We start from the raw sequence: 17,804 nt of genomic DNA, 5'->3' as shown, positions 1-17,804 counted from the left end.
GTACACCACCCACGGTGTGAATCGAACGTCAACCGGTTCGGTAAATTTTGAGTGAATCGAGCTGAACGCGATTGATAATTATTATCAATTTTCGGTCAAAACAGTTGTATTTTTTACTTTCAAAACATTGTGTTTTTTCGATTGCAAAAATTGAGCGAAACAATTATAAGTTATACCTGAAACGCCTAAACCTAGTATTGAAGAAAGTGGAGTATTCCAAAAACTGGATGTACGAATTATTGGAAGATTTCTACAGAACCGAAGTAAGTACAAGTGCATTTAGCTCACTAATTTTACCGGTTCGATCAAAAAATTGCCACTAGTTGCAAGGATCAAAATTGGATAATAATTTCAAACACGTTTAGAAAATCTCGAACATTAAAAATGTCAAGTGTTAAAAACCCTATAAATTTTGGAAACAAAACACCAGAAATGGTACTAAATTTAACTGTTTCGGAAAAGTGCATGAAAAACACACAAAATTCTCCCATTAAAAGTACACAAATTTCTCTAAATGAAAATGAAATTCAACGTTTTGTAAAGATTCGCGAAAAGAAAGAATTACCTACAAATCGTTCAAGTGTTCCAAAATCCGAACAATAAATTCGCACCATTTCCATCGAAATTCTCAGTTTCAAAAAGTCTACCAACTTTGAATACCGAAATCTTTTCATAACTATTACAATGAATTCCAACTAGTGCATTTTGAAGTAAATCACAAGCAGATATTTGTGAACAAAGTTGTGGATTCTAGCCAATAATCTTGAAACGCTCAAGAACCAAGAAAGTTGATCTTTTTTCAGAAAAAACTAGAAATTCGAACACTAAGTTCGTGGCAAACTTTTGGTATCATATTAAAATAACCGAAAACCCTAATTTTTGGAATTTACCACTCAAACTTGAATACTCAAAAATTCCGATTATTGGTACCAAATTGGCTTATTTATTTTTTCTTCGAACCCCATTATCAAAAGTTGATTTTTTTTTTATAAAAACTGTAGAAAATTGATTGATGATTCGAAAACAGTGTTATCAGAACAAGCCATAAAAATGCAAATTCTGTGTTGTTCCGAATTCACCCCCATTTCACTGACAATTAAAAGTATTAGAGTGAAAATTCTGAAAAATCGAATCAAATCTTGACCAGGTTAAAGTTTTCTTTTAGGAAAAGTTGATTTACTCAAAAATCACACATTTTGCCTCGAACGTCTATAAACTTTCAAATTGTACCCCAACTAAGGTATTAATTTAAAAAATTCATCACTCAAGTTTGGGTTAATGTCTAGAATTTTTAATTCACAAAACAAACTAAAAGTTTGAAAAATTCTACTCGAGTTTACAACCCAAAAAATGCAATAAAATACTCAAAGTAAAAATCTTTTTGAAACTTTCTTCGTAAATTAAAAATGATAAAATTGAAAACTTCAGCGCAGATCTGAAACCAAGTGTCAAAATTTTGAATACCCATCAAATCATTCATAAAAATTGGAAAACTGATAATCAACTGAAAAATGATTAGATTCAGGCTAAGCGGAAAAAATTGAATTTTCTTTAGTAATCAACAAATTTGTCCCATAAAACCCGCAAAAAATTAAACCATCACACATTTTGAATTTTTTTTAAAAAAAAATATTTCAGTATTACCGATGATTTAAGATTCAGATTATTTCGAAATTTAGAAAATATTATCTAAACTAAAATGAGATCAAAATTGAATATTCACACTTTTTTCAAAACCTCAACGAAATAATCTCAGCTACCAAAAAACCAAAACTCGAAAGTGAATTAAGTATAGAATAAAAAGTTCGAAAAAACTTTAGAAGAATAATAATAAAAATTCCTAATTTTTCGACTACCTAATTCTACACATTTCGAGAAAATGATTTTTGTTTACCTTAAAAGAAAAATAGAAAAATATAACAAAAAAAAAAAAAATACTTAAGATAAAAATGAATCAACAAAAACGTTGAAAAACTAAAAAATAAAAAAGCTTTGGCAATTAAATGACTAGAAAAAATAATAAAAAGCTGAAAATTATATTTTCAGAAAAAAGTAAAATATTTTTGGTAACTAAATAATAATCAAAAAACAATCAAAAATTAAAACTGAGTATTTCGATAAAAAATAAAAAATCTTTGGTTTCGTAAAAATTAAAACTAATAAAAATTGAAAAAATTTATCAAAATAAATCACAACCCAATAAAAACCAAAACAATAAAATGATTTAACAAATCGTAAAATATTTCATCTTTGGCTAATTTTTCGAAACAAAATGTAAATGAATACCCTTTACTGCCCAATAATCCAAAAAATCACTAACCTTGACCGATTTTGAATCGTTTTAAAAGTTCCAAATACTCCTAAAAGGAATAATCAAGACCCAGTAAGCGGTATTTGAATCGAATAAACTACAAGTTTTACACAACTTTTAGTTGAAAAATGAATTCATTTTTGAAAAAGATGAAAAAATAATTATTTTTTCAATAAATAACTAATCATAAAAATTTGTTGAAAATTTTATTTTTTCAGATGGAAATGAAGATCTTATTGTGCGACGAGTGTACGGAATCGTTGGCCGAGCCAGGGGAGCACGCTCCAAAGAACGAGAATGGGGTGAAGAAAGAGGATCCACCGTATGTAACGGTTTGTAAACATGCGTATCATTGGGGATGTATCCACTATCTTTTCAAAACGACTACAACCCCCTCTCGCATCATTTGCCGTCACCCAATGTGCAATCGAAGCCTCACGAATTTCGACTTCGTCCAATTGGATTGTCCTACTAGGACACAGGTGGTAAACCAACCCCCCAACAACGAGCACATCAGGCAGATGAGATCGACGATAGGCCAGCTCCAAAAAGAGGTCGAGGTCTTGAAAGAATTGATTAAAAATCTACAAACCAAAAATGAAAAACAAGCTACGGAATTGAAAGAAAAAATCGATGCGAACGCCGTGCTTTCGAGCTCATTGACCGATCTAGAGCGCCGATTCAATCTCCTAATGGACCAGAAATTGAATCAGTACATTCAAGCTGGACCATCGACCCCCTCCTCTTCGATCACGTCAGGATCATACTCGAAAATTCCAGCTTTAATGGAATTAGGTACTTCGTACGTAGGACCGCCAGAGTACGATCTCACCGGCGAACCCCAGCGTCAGATCCGATTCGACGCCCCGGGTGTTGAACCTATGGATACGATGAGCTCGCAAATTTCGATTCCTCAAAAAATTGAGTACTCAACACCGCTAAATCAGTTGTACCCGACGCAAGAGTATTATAGAGATCGCAGTTCATCCCTACCTTCAGCGAACCGAGGAAGACGAGGAATCAACGAGCGAAGAGTATTCAGAATGCCGCGAGGTACTACGAAGCGAGGCCCGCCACCGAGAGCGCTATCTCCGCGCGAAAATGAGCCCGAAGTACCTGAGGAAAAGAAAAACCCATCCGCCGAACAGCCCCGGTACCACAAAAAATACCTGTCGCGTTTTGGCAGATCTTCCAACGAACTCGAGCCCTATTATCCAATGAACGCGTACCCGTTTTATTTCACCGCCGCGGGCAGACAGGACAAAGCCAAAAATATTCACATGGTACTTTTTATGAACCAAGCGATGATGATCGGGGACGGACATATTCATGCGATGGTACATTGCATGGTTGATGAAGAAAAATATGGCCAATATCTCGATAATACCATCTATCGGCGAGACCTCTTAGCGTCTGATCTCTTTCGATTACTCGATTCAATGATAATATTACCGAAAAAATTATTTATCTCGATCGGTAATTTTGATGTGGTCTGCAATACATCTTACGATGACTTCACCGATGAAATGACGAAGATCGCGAATCTCCTTAAAGAGAAAAAAGTAACGGAGCTGATTCTAGCACCATTAGTGCACACGCCCCAACTTAACAACATCGCTTTTGACCACATCAAATTGGCACTGGAAACAGACTGGGGATTGTTAGCAGGTGCGAAGACGACGCGAGTAGACGAATTTTTCGAACAACTGGATAAAATCCCACCGCCCAGAGATGAATTTGGTCCATACCACAACATCAAACGCTACGAAGAAATTTTGGACAAATTGGCCGAAAAATTCATCCCCCTTCCAATTTCTCTGCAAGAAAAAATCAAGAAAGGGAAAGTACTTCAGCCACCGAGTAAAGATCGACGACGCATTGAAATGCTCCGAAAGGGCCTAATTTCAAAAGACACCGAATCGAAGCCGACCATGTCAGTCCCACCAACCATCAAACAGGAAGAAATGGAAACTGACGATAAACCCTACACTCCGGATCAGTTGGCCGAATTAAAACGGATCGAAATAAGAAAGAAATTAATCGAACAGAAAACAGCTGAAAACGCCCAACTAGGCAAATCCGATGAGCACCCTGTAGGAGCTTCGACCAGCTCAGAATTGGCACCCGAAGATGCGCAAAATACGACACCGCAAATGCCAATTTTGACACCTCGTACCGACTTAAATCCGGCCACGCTGAACATGTCATCGACCTCCGCTCAGGCTATTAACCTGCCAGAAGTGACGCTTACCGCCATTAACGGTCAACAGGTGATACCACCCCTCACCTTTGGGATGAACTGGCAAACATTATTTGACCAGCATGCGCAGAGTTGGACCCAGGAAATGGAGCACCAAACCAGCGCGACGACAAACGAGTCTGAACAGGCTCCAAAAACACCGAACGTGTCGCTCACTGAAGAGCCCATCGTCATTTCTAGTGACGAGGAGAAAAAAGAGGGCTAATGGCTCATATTTCAACGCTCTATCGACTCAAGGTAAATTGCACAGAGTTTTTTGAATTTTTTATATCGCGTAAAAAATACCCAAATACTTGAACTACTTTTTCAAAAAAAACTCGAATTTTGGAAGAAATACCATCCAAAAATTACCTAGGTACAAATACGATTAAAAAACAAAAAAAATTCGAACTAAAGTACCAAAATTATAAAAAAAAAAAAAAAAAAAAAAACCCCAAAACATGTCGATATGAGCAAAAATGACCCTCTCAAAAAATGTAAAAATCAATCACGTTATTTTTCCTTCAATTTTGTTATTTCTTAATTTCAAATCAGCTTCGAAAGCTTTTATTTATTTATTTATTTTTTTTCTGAGCTAAATTTCTCTGAAATAGAAAGGAAAAAGTCAAAACTTATAATTTTTCGTTTTTTAGATTTTCTGAAGTTTTGAATAATTTTATTTATTGTATAAAAAGTGATTGATTACAAAAAATTACCCCCTAAATTTTTTTTTAGAAAAATCAGACTGATTTTTTAATGGAAAATGGTTTGAATTAAATTAAATAAAAACTCGAAATATTCGCGAATTTTCTACCTCTTGACTCAGTTTAAAAAGCACAATTTTGGCTTTAAAAGTGCTTAGGTAGTCTTCAAAAAATAAAAAAATAAAATCGTCGTAAAAAAGACCACCCAGCTGGAAGACAACATCCACCTTCCCACAACCGGTACCGTTACGCTCGCGACCTTCACCAGTAACCTAGTAACCGCCAAAACCACCTAAAAAACTGTGTCAACCTACATTCCATTTTCCATTCATCGATCCGACCATTAAAACGACCCGTAGAGCAGAAAAAATGAACATCCAAAAATGTAAATAAAGTTAAGATGTAATTTATTGAATATTTATTGATAATTTTTTTTTCATTACAAAAAACTCTACGCATTAATTTATCTATACATTTGTATAATTAGGTTATAAAATAGCACAAAATATTTTTTTTTAAATTTTTTTTTACAAACATACAAAATTTGTACTCTAAAACTACGATACAATAATACATGTATGTAAATTTTTCTTACAAACTTAAAATAAATTCAATTTATTTTTTGAATGTTTACAATTATCTTTTTTTATTTTTTACAAACTTATATTAACGTAAAATACGTTTACAGAATCAAAAAATTCAAATTCAAAAAAATTTTTTTTTTTTTTCCAAAAATTTACAAAAATTTTAATTTTATTTTTTTTAAAATTCTTTTTTTAATTTTTTTTATTTTTTAACAAAGATATCACATTCAGGGCACAGAAGGCCATGTTGACTCAGACCGTAGACGGATAACATTCCTTTCAAAAATCTAGCTATCTTTGTCTTCCTGTGGAACAAAAATGGCATAAGTTTACTCAAATTTTATTTTTAATTTCTATCTAAAATTATTTTCTAAAAGAAAATACAACCTGGAAAAGAAGTCCATGAGCCAAGAAAAAGGATCTGTGCATTATTAGTTAAGGAAATCTTCTTTGCCTTCTTACTGGAACAAAAAGAATTAGGTTAGACCTCTCTAATTTTAAAATTAAAATTAAAATTATCATTTTAATTATCATTTTTCCTACTTATTTTTTTTTATAACTAATTTAAACTACATAATCGTAAAAATGCTATAAAAATAAGCCAAATTTTTAGATTTACTCACCTTATTGTAAATACGAAAAATATCCCAACAGACTGGTTCAACTTTGGCTCAATCCTATTTTAAGTTTCACCCATCTTTCTCTGAACTGGTCCTAAACAAAAACAACATTTTTTATTTAATTTATTTCATAACTTTAAAATTTTTTTTAGAAATAAAAAATGTACAGATATTTTAAATCGATCATGTGTTTAAATTAGACTGATTAATCCTAAGAAACAAAAATGCTCTTAAATTTTACATTATTTAATAAAAATGTAAATATGTTTTTGTACTTATCTTTAGTTTTTGATAAACAAAGTAATTCTCTTGCCATCGTCGTTGACCAAAATACACCTGCAAAGAAAAAGAAAAAACTTGAAATTAATTATGAGAAATAAGACTGACTAGAAATTAATTTATTCTTAATTAACTATAAAACAACGTTAAACAAATAAAAAAAGAAGAAAAACAACGTTGCTTAGAATTAAGTTTGTTTAGGTACATTCCTATTTATTTTCATAATTTTTCTTAAAAATTTATTTCCCTTTAAACTTTTTTAAATTTTTCAAAATTTTTTTTTTAAATTTGTTTTATGTTTCATCGAATAGTGGTGGTAAGTAGTTTCGCTTTCAACCGAACTCCGTGTACAACAGAAAGGTAGCGCAATTTTTTCCAAAAACTTAGCACTCTATCATAAAAATAAAATTCCAAAATTTCAATTTTTTTTGAAAAATGAACACTTTTTCAAATAGAAAAACAATTCATTTTTCCTCAACCTTTTTTTTCATTTTTCAAACTTCCCTAAAAAACAATTCTTTTTTGGATTTTGAAGAAATGACAATTTTTCTAATAGAAAAATAACTCACTTTCTTCAAAGTTTTTTCGAATTTTTTAATTTTTTTTTCTTTTTTTCTTATCAATGATCAGTTTTGAACATTTCAAATGCTCAAATATCACATCAAACTTTGATAAAATTTTTTCCTTTAGAATTTTTTTTTAAATTTTTTGAACTTTTTCTTTTTTCAATTTTTTTTTTTAAACTATAAAAACTCTACTCAAATTATTCAATGAATGACTTTCCAATAGAAAACCATCCATTTTTCAAAATTTTTAGTAAAAACAATAGCTATACTCAAGCCAACCTTACCAGCAATTTTTTCTTCAAAAATTCTTGGTCAGACTATCCAAAGACAACAAAGCCAAACAACCACGAACTTCTTGAGCTTTTTTCATCTTCTCCTGAAATCATAAAATTGAGGAAGGGTACCTTTTAGATTAACCCTCCCCCTCAAAGATTAAATCGTACTTAAATACTTACCATTTCGGCCATGACCCTGCTGTGGAGTGACCAGATCAAAGGTAGCATCTGATTGGTTTATTGATATCTTCGACTTCGGTCAAATATTGATGATCAATTGTAGTTACTCTTGGTCAGTAAGAGTCAACTCACCAGCACACTCAAAATTCACCTCACTTTTGGAATTATAATAAAAACCAAAGAGTTTCAAAATTTATTTTGGGATTACTATTCCCCGCATCACTCAAGCAAAGTACGGGGGGCAATAGGGTCACATCCAGTGAAGCACAATGTCACCTTTTTTCAAAATTTCCGTGCTTTCCTCTACATTTCCTCAGGGGATACTTTAGAAGTAAACCCACGTTAGGGGCAAATGTAAGGGGACAATATGCCTTCACTGGCTAGACAGGGATATTCATCGTATCTCTCTCAGTGGGTTTATAAATCTTTCATCTAAAGGAAGTACTGGAGAATCCAATCAATAGTTCGATTCTACAGTACTTTACGTAGATGAAAGCATATACTCGATGCACTTAGGTAAGGTGTTAAGTACGTGGGAACCACCCAAGAGGTGTTTTCACATCGTTCCATTAAGGGCAGATGTGAAAAGCTCACAAGTTCGTAAAGCTCAATTCCTTCTCGACTCGAGGCTAGAAGCCAAGTTGAGATGGAATTGATCTTCACTTGTCGATTCGCGCTTCGTCTGGTAGGTCTGACCGCGGAAAAGTAATAAGGCCACTCACTCCTACGTAAGAGTTGTGCTTGAGTCCCAAGTCCTCTGCCTTAACGTTCGTGTTTAAGGGAGAGTATTCGCGTTTAAACTTAAGTCCTAAATTCGCTACCCAACGCGGGCAATTTGATAGTTACACGTAGGTGGGTAAAAGCGATCCTACTTACGCCACTATTTGGTGGAATATATATTGGTTATACGCGTAGAGTTTTATATGTTTTAGACTTAAGTTTCGTGTTGTAATTTTATTCCAAAATTATAATACACTTTTCGTGTTTATCGTGTGTTCTTATTTCGCGTGCGGTTCGAATTAATACAAGGTAAACTCGACTAAATCTGTTTAAATTTATACATATTGGTGTTGTAAAAGCTGAGCTAGCAGCGGGTAAGTACTATTTTAAAAGGTGATATATTACATCTCTTAGGGAGTTAGATTCATCCTGACCTACTAGGGAAATATTCTTATCCTCCTATCATTGGCAACGCCTCTATATATCTATTTAACAGTATTCCTATTTTTCTCTGCAATTATTACCTATTTTTACAGTTGTTTCACGGCGACTTTTCTTTTTAAATTGATAAAAAAAAATATGGATACGCATATATAGGCATACTTCATTATACATAATAATATGTATAGTTCAAATAATTTTCCAACTTCAACTTTAATGATTTACCTACGATGATTCGCCTACGCTCCATTATTTAAAAATTTACCTATCATCGTTATTTTCTTCTTTAATGTTTCAACGTTGAATGACAAAAAAACATCAAGAAATTCGCCTCCACCATCGTACACGAATGTTTAATTATTTTCATACTCACACTCGCAATTCTTCGAAGCGCTGATAGTAAGAAAAAAATGTTATATTTTCATAGCCTATTTGTAAATTGTTAGATAGGCTTTAGGTTTGTAATTTGTTCAGTTGAGGACATTTCAAAACTTAGATATGAAAATACATAGCGATTGGTGGGAAAATACCTAAATGAAATTCAGGCCAAGGTATCTAGACCTAATTTAATCTCTATAAGACGATCACTGACCGATGAAAAAAAAATTTCATTTAGGTCTTACATGAAAAATTAACTGCACTCGAGATAAGTGCGTTTATCGAAAATGGCAAACATGAAAAATATACGTGACCAAATATAAATCTACATTGCAAGTACTCGAATAGATATAGGTAAATCTTGAATCTAGCGCTTGTCCACACACCACAGTCGCCAGTAATAAATTATTTTTTTACGCCAATGTGTCCAGATACTCGTCAAGTGATATACTTAAAGTGAAACGAAAAAACGAATTATCAGTAAGCACCTAAACGAAATTCGACCACCACAGCGTACGTAGGTACTAGGTACGTTTATGGTGCGTTATCAGCGTTTGCACACCAAAGTACTCGTAGGTAGATTTATCAGTCATTTTTCCTACTGTGAATGTCGAATGGTAATAACTACAAATTACAATGTGTAGGAATCTTTTGGTACCTTATATATATACCTATAATATTTCTGTATAAATGAGTTTTAGTGTAAGGATCTTGAAAGTTTAATTTTGCTAATGAATCGAGTTATTATGATGAGAGGAAGAGCGAAGTGTAAAATTTTAGGGCGCTGTGGGTCGTGGAGGAAATAAGTTGCGAGAAAAAGGGTTACCCAGGGCATAGATTCGAGTAAAAATAACATGGTAAATAAACTTTGATCGTCCCTTTCGTAATAATAAACATACAAGCCTGTTATTGGTATAGGTACTATAGGTAAATGGTAAAATTGAAATATAAACTCACCGGTATGCGTTCGTTTGTGTATCTTTAAATTCTCCGATCTGGCGAAAACCTTTCCGCAGCCGGCGAACATGCAAGGAAACGGTTTCTCTCCAGTATGCACTCTTATGTGATTGACCAGTTTGTATTTCGCCTTGAAAGGTCTGCCATTTCTCGGGCATCCTTGCCAAAAACAAGCGTGCGTGGTACATTCGGGTCCTCCGACATGGTCCATAGTCAGATGACCGACGATATCGCTCATACACGTGAAAGTCTTGCCGCAGGTTTTCCTCGCGCCCGATGGCTGATCGACCCACAAACAGGTGTGCTCCTCTTTGCTGGGGCCCGGCCTCATGTACCTGAGGAAAGCTCCGTGAGGAGGTGCCATGTGATGGTTGTATTGGAAAGCGTCCTGAGCGTAAGCGTCGGTTCGCGTGTAAGGATAAATACCGGGATGAGGCTGATGGTGATGGTGATGATGGTGAGCCATCAGAGGATCGTCCAGCGGATGGATATTCGAAAAGAATACTTCGCCTCCGGCAGCCGGAGTCGAGCCGGCGGTTGCGAATTCGTTGTGGTCCCAACGTTTGAGGAAATCTCTCGGGTAACCGGCGTGATGGGTGTTGAGATGAGGTGCCATCGGATGAGCGTAGCTGGTCGGCGTCGTCTGATGGTAGTGATGATGGTGGCCGTGATGGAACTGAGATTGCTCTTGTTGAGCCAGCATTTGAGCGTCATCTTGAGGTGGCGGCGGACTAAGTTTGATACCCATGCTCGCGTTTAGAGTCGAGTCCATGAAATTGATCATTTTCGGACTATACTTTTGGTACATTCCCCGCGTCTAGTTCGATTCCTCCTCGACTTTGATAAATAGTTCATATCAGCACCGAATTTTTGTGAGGTCCCTTCTTTACGTGTATTTGCGTAGAAATTCACTGGCCACCGCGTCTCAAACTCTTCACCGATGAATTTACGTTGAGATTGAGAAGCAACATTATTTACTCACTGTATTCTTTCTCAATTAAATATAGATTTTCGACGACAATTTTCCACGATTTCGATCACGAAACTACAAATACATACATTCAGATGTATAGAAACAAACGCACGCAATTTATTGAAACGAATTCGATTAAAACTTACGTTAACAATTGGCAAAATACAATAATAAATATACTAAAAGTTACTCATTTATTACTCGAAACTCGCGAAATTTGACAAGAAAAATTTTAAAAATAGTTTTTTTGAAAAAAAATTTCAACGAAAAAATTACGCACGATTTTTACGATTCGGGGTAAAAATAATTTTGGAAAAAAAATTCCTCGGGGGCGCCGCACTGAAAATTTGAGTGAAAAATTCGCGATTTACTCGTACAAGTTATCACAGCAGGCCGTTACAATCCGACGGCGTTATCACCATAGGGAACCCCGTACGACTACTAAAAGCAGAATATTCACGAGCCAAGATTGCCAGTGCGTCGACTTCATGGGAGGGATGCTAACAACACCCATGTTTCTGTTTACTTGGCTGACAAGGTCCCCTCTATTCGAGTGGCACGCTGAAAAGGCGAAGCATTCTATTGGCCGGTATCGTGTTCGTCAAGCCAATAAGAAACACCCATCAAGTGGGCGCCACCAGGAGTGCTACGTTCGCTAATGATATCAACCAAAAACCACGCTTTTTTCAACGACGCCTATTTTATTTTCTCATTTTTTTCATCTCACATTTCTACACTGTACAGTGTAGATACGCTAGATACGCTCTCGTAAGTGATCTTGGACGGATGCTGAGCGAGTAGTGGATATCTTCGGGCTACGGGCTCACGTCAGCGTCACAATGTTTCAATTCGAACGTTATCAGTCAGTACCTATCGCTGTGGGTCATTCCATGCCAAATTGGGGAATTTTCAAAATCAGATCATGTTTAGAGGTCATCACTCGATTACGAATGACGCAAACCGGACATTTTTTAGATTTTTTTGGCGGAGCTTTGGGGCTTCAAAGTTCTCCAAAATCGCCGAAAATGGAAAATTTCAGTTGCTAATTTCTCCGGTTGCGCGTGGTTTTTCAAATTGTAGTACTTTGAGAGAGCAATCGACGAATGATGACAAAATCAGTGTTGCCACCTTCAAAAACCTAAAAAAAATCGATTCAAAAACTTGTAATTTAAAATATAACCACGATGTCCGCGAGTAAAAGTTCTGAAAAAAATCGCAGTTTTAGTCCTTTTCACGTTGAATAACATTATGTACTTATCAAAAAATTGGACTGGCATTTTTTTTTTTCATTTTCAAGAAAAAAAATTACAAGTTTGGCACTGATTGCAAAAATACCTACCTACCATCAGAAATCTACAAAATGAAAATATTTGAAAAAAAATTTCCCTCCCCTGCAAAATGTCAACGAATCGACGATGGATTTTCATGCTGAAATTTCCGTTGACTAGGCTACAGCCTCTCCAAATGAACCGATTTGTTTGAGATTTTGCACAGTGATAGCAATCATGATATTGTAAAAATGACTTTTTTCTATGGTACAACGAAAAATGTCTATCGGGGGGGGGGGGGGGGTTGAGGAGAGAAGAAATTTCCAAAATAAGAAAAAAGAGGTCAAAAATAATTTTTTTTGGAAATGGCATTATATTTCGAAATAACACGCTAATTTACATCACTTGTACAAAATTGGACTCATATCAGTTCAATATACTTAGTTTTCTCTTGACTCGAACATTTGTGATTTCAAAAATGGTCTCAAAATGCTAATTTCCGATCTTCTTGTATATACATTATTTTTCACCGTAGATAGCTTGTAAAATTACGAGCAAATTAGAGCTTTTGTTGAGGCGAAGAACATATTAAAAATTCATAATCATATACGTTAATTTTCTATAATTTTCTTGAGGGAAACTCTTCGTTCCACTTGACCCACCCGTCTGTCCCACTTGAACACATCATCGGATCAAGTGGAATGAAAAAAAATTCTGGAGCCCAAGTTTTTGGACTGAATTTGAAAAATGAGAAGTCATCTTGTATAGCCAAAAGATGGGGGGTCTCAAAGTTGAAACATGTATACCGAGTCACAATTTTCGGTCAAGTAAAAACCGTTCCACTTGACCAGGTTTCACCCCAAGTAAAAAGTTTTATGCCAGTCCAATTTTTTGATAGGTTATTCTACATGAAAATGACTAAAACCGAGATTTTTCCGAATTTTTACTCGCGGACATCGTGGCTATATATTTAAATTAAGTTCTTACTATAGTTTTTAAATAGATTTTTTTCGGTTTTTGAAAGTGGCAGCACTGATTTTGTCATCATTTGTCAATTACCCTCTCAAAGTACCACAATTTGAAAAAAAGTTCAAAATTCAATACCACGTACAACCGGAGCGATTAGCAACTGAAATTTCTATTTTCTGCCATTTTGGAGAACTTTGAAGCCCCACAGCTCCCCAAAAAAAATCGAAAAAATGTCCGGTTTGCGTCATTCGTCATCGTTTGATGACCTCTATACACATGATCTGATTTTGAAAAAAATCGAAAACCCCTCGTGCAAAAATCCGCTGATTTGGCATGGAATGATCCTGTGTAAACGATGCGATGTTTTTTATTCTCGCGCCTATATCGCTTGAATTTGAAAGAATGAAACGAGCTGTGAGATGTTTTCCAAACGATTTCCTCGTGTGCGAACAACTTGCTCTTCGTGAATGTATGTAGCTTATATACTTAAATGTAGTTGTAGCAGGACGAGCAACGAGTACCACAAGAAGCCGGTTTTCAAACTCGCACTTCTTCGACAAAATGGCGTTCATGGCATTCTCATATCATCCGACAATGTTTATTTCTCACCTTAACACGAACCTGATCGCATTCTACATGGCTGGCGAAAAAATTCATTTTTTGTCGATTTCTTTAAACGTTTTGCATGCCATCTTGAGAGAATTCTGTTTTTAGATCAAGTTCATCATGTTAGTGGAGATTTGAAAGTATAGGGTACCTGCGAGTATTTGAGTAAAATCTCTTGCGATTTTGATTTTGAATCAACAAATCCCTGTACCTAATCATATGAAAAATTGAAGAAATGGACTGCAAATACCGGTAAAATTTACTCAACTACCAAATGTACCCCGTCCTCCTCTCTTGAGCTAAAATGTTTAGAAATCGAAATAAGTACGCATGTTATATGTAGATGGGTCGTTGAGAGACTAAGGCAAGTGCAGAGAAGTTTTCCTCGAGCCCTGCTTTTCCTTGGTCTTGTAATAGACTAATGACGTAATGAGTGGTGCACCGTACATCAGAGTGCACAACTTACACAGAGAAGACTCAAAGAGGCAATTTGCTTCGAACTGTCCAAATTTTTGAGAGGGTCTTGAAGTATAGATAGACATGTGTAGGTTAGGTTAGCACATCAGAGTGCACAACTTCTAAGTTGAATAGGAGAGCAAAAAACCAATTAAATCAATGCTCCAAGTTCTTGGAAAATTTCGAAGCGTATGTTATATGGGTATACTGTTTATAGATATCGTAATATCTTAGAGAAGATATAATGCAAAATCTATCAGTGAAAGTCAATAGAAAATTAACGAATTTCTGTGATTTTTAGTGAGTATCCTAATCAAGTTGTCCTATGCACTGATTTTTCGCTCGTGTTTAATTTTTCTACGATTTTTCAACTTTTATCTTTACTCTTTTTCGATGCTACGATTCTCACCGTGCATCTCAGAGAATCAAGCTTTTAAATACTTGATTGAAAAAAAAATATTAAGTATGTTTACAAAAATACGTATCATGCTTTTTTTGTTTTTTTGTATGTATGAGCATTGATTTTTTTCATTTTTGTTAGTTCTAAACGAAAATTTATTAAAGCCCAGCAAAAAGTCTCGGATTTAAGTGAATCTAAATTAATCCACTTTTTTTGAAAAATGTTCGATTTTATCCGTATACAATTGAATCGGAATATAATGATGAGATCCGACTGGATCTAAGTGGATTAGATTGGATCTGCAATAAAAACCAAATTCTGGCCTTATCACTCATCAAATTCTAAAAATAGCACGATGATCCAAACTATCCAAACAAATCTAAATAAATCCGTATTGATATGTTTGGATCGGATCGGGTCTTATTTTCATCGAATCTTATCACAATAAGATGGGTGTTTGAATACAGCTATTTTTTCGTATCAAATCGAATCTATAGTAATTTAAATCTAATTAGCTATAATAATCTGATTCGGCATAGATCCTATTGAATCCAAATCGGAGGAGATTTGATCCATTTAGGTCCTTTTAGATGTGTTCTGATCCCATTGGATGGGAAAACTTTCTCAAAAACCTTTGATAAAGTTTAACATCTTTTTTCCTGGAAAGGCACGCCATTCTTGGAAAAAATTGCTTGCTGCTGTCGAATATCTTATTGTGGGTAGGACTGAGTGGGAGGGGGTCAAGAATTGGGTCAAAGGCATCTTAGAGAAATGGATTTTGAAGATACAATTTTTTTGTTCCTTTTGAAAATTCTTCGGGTGAAATTCCCATATTTAGGTAAGTATAAAAAATTTGGTTTTTTGGATTTTCTTTTTCAAATTTTCAAATTATGGCCCTAAGATTTTAGGTTTCAAAAAAACGCTCAACTTATACGCCTCAAAAATATTTTCTCCAAGTTGGAACAGTTTCGAGCAATTAAACTCCAAAGTTGGGTATTTTGATGAGAAATTTCAAGAGTTGAAAAAAAGTTAAACCTCGCGCCATTTTAGGGAGCGTTGTAAGAATCGTTTATTTTTCTATACTTATGGTAATCTTTTGTGAGACTACAAATGGTCTCTCAAAATAGGTTGACTGTTCTATTTATTTGCCATTGAGTGAAGAAGCCCTTACCCCTTGAGAAATAAAGTTTATTTAATTCAATACTCGTGTTTAAAAATTTAAATCAAGGAAAATTGGTGGAATTCCATTAAAATTTGGCAATTAATTCCGCGATGAATTGTTAACAACGTATTGAGATGATATAAAAGCACCAAAAACAGCATTTATTGAAAAGTAATGGAATCACAGTAAAATTTGACAAAATGTTGCAAAACAGTTCTTATAACATGCACAATTCATTAAATTCGCAGAAAATCAACAAAAAACATGCGATAAAATTTCCGTAAAATTTTGAGGAACTTGCATAAAAATGTCAAAAACATAATAAAATGATGTGAAAAGAAAAATACTAAAAAAAAAAAAATCACCGAAAAATCCCAAAAAGTAAAATTATAATTCGGAAAAATTCAATTTTCAATTTCCATCATCAAAAAAAGTTTAAATTTATTCAGTTGTCTTATTTTGACCTCTTTCTGACGCATTTCATGAAAAAGTTGATAAAAATTACACGAACAACAAAAAAATAAAAATTCGTTCATTTTTTGAATCTTTTAGAACTTTGATTTTTTTGTGAGGAATTCATTTCATCGAGTGAAAAGATTTTTCCAACTTTTTCGACAGATACGCAAAAATAGGGACCGAATGGGTCAACTTCACCAGTCAAAACTTTTTTTCATGTTTTAAATCAAAAAATCGCATTTTTTCGCAAACTTAAAATTTTTTAAAATCGACTTTGCAACATGTTACCATCTCAATTTTTTAATATGTTGTTCAGCATGAAAAGTTGTGCATATAATATATATTTTTTTCAGAATTTTTGAGAGTCGGAACGATATAAAAACTACGTTTCGAAACTTTTTGAGCTAATTTTTTGTACGAAAAAAAGTGGCAACACTGATTTTTATGATATCACCAAAAAGCTTTTCAAATCCTCTAGCTATGGGGAAAAGTTCCATTCTGGTAGGTATCGCGGTTATCGAGTACTCCACTGGTGAAATGGATGATATTTTAGGATCACTGAAAACTTTGACACCCCCTGGCTGCCTTTAAAAATGAGCTAGAGGGCTGCGATTTGCGCCATTGGTCGTTCCTTCAGAAGGTCTTTCCACAGGAAAAATTTCACTTCTTGGTCTAATTGGCGTGGAATGACCCGTTACGTGATGTGTCATTTAATAAAATTTATCAAAGCTGGTATCATCGAGTGTCATATCCGTACTCATTGAATGCGGCGGTGCCATCGAATGTCAAATTTTGATCCTTATCACATCGTATCACTTTTCACCCCCTTTTCTCCTGGCATTGTGCCATCCTGACGGAAAATTAAGGCATGCATCTGATAAGATCAGATCTCTGACCCGGACCTTAATAGATAGTGCTTTCCTGTCGTAGTCCATTTTCAACTCTCGGAACAAAGTAAATTGATGGATTCTCATAGACGAAGAGATAAGTATTTTAATTAGGTACTCTCTTAATTTCTGGCCCTTCGACATGCGAAAAAAAAAATCATTTCCCGTGGATCAGCCCACTTCACTGGAGAGGGTTGTGCGGAAAAACTTATACCTAGGTTTTGGCCACTGTAGATATGCATGAGGTTTTTTAGGTTAGTTAATTCACTTGTAAAACATTGGAATTATAACCGTGCCATACTGCTATATGGCGTACATATTATTATAAGAAGTTAATATTAAACGTAATATTCTGAAAATATACAGCAACCGT

The 17,804-nt window shown here is 34.6% G+C and overlaps 2 protein-coding genes and 1 long non-coding RNA gene across 3 annotated transcripts in view; 1 reads left to right on the top strand and 2 right to left on the bottom strand.

The window, feature by feature from the left end:
* opa (odd paired) overlaps positions 1-11,733 on the bottom strand; it is a 112,631-nt gene extending 100,898 nt beyond the window's left edge. The window contains exon 1 of the mRNA XM_065347709.1: positions 10,255-11,733. Within this exon, the coding sequence (XP_065203781.1) occupies positions 10,255-11,062 (808 nt within the window). The 5' untranslated portion in view covers positions 11,063-11,733. The remainder of the gene's footprint in view (positions 1-10,254) is intronic.
* LOC135833893 (ARL14 effector protein-like) overlaps positions 1-17,804 on the top strand; it is a 216,828-nt gene that overhangs the window by 89,399 nt on the left and 109,625 nt on the right. The gene's annotated exons all lie outside the window — the stretch shown is intronic.
* LOC135833894 (uncharacterized) lies at positions 5,272-10,223 on the bottom strand. Its single transcript, XR_010556581.1, has 4 exons — positions 7,588-10,223; positions 6,462-6,794; positions 6,226-6,299; positions 5,272-6,143 (listed from the first exon to the last, which is right to left on the bottom strand). It is a non-coding gene; the product is annotated as an uncharacterized LOC135833894 (long non-coding RNA).

The sequence above is a fragment of the Planococcus citri genome, chromosome 2 (genome assembly GCF_950023065.1).
Source record: "Planococcus citri chromosome 2, ihPlaCitr1.1, whole genome shotgun sequence".
Taxonomy (NCBI): Eukaryota; Metazoa; Arthropoda; class Insecta; order Hemiptera; family Pseudococcidae; genus Planococcus; species Planococcus citri.
Note: the sequence above shows the minus strand (reverse complement) of the source record. Positions and strands in the feature narration are given on the sequence as shown.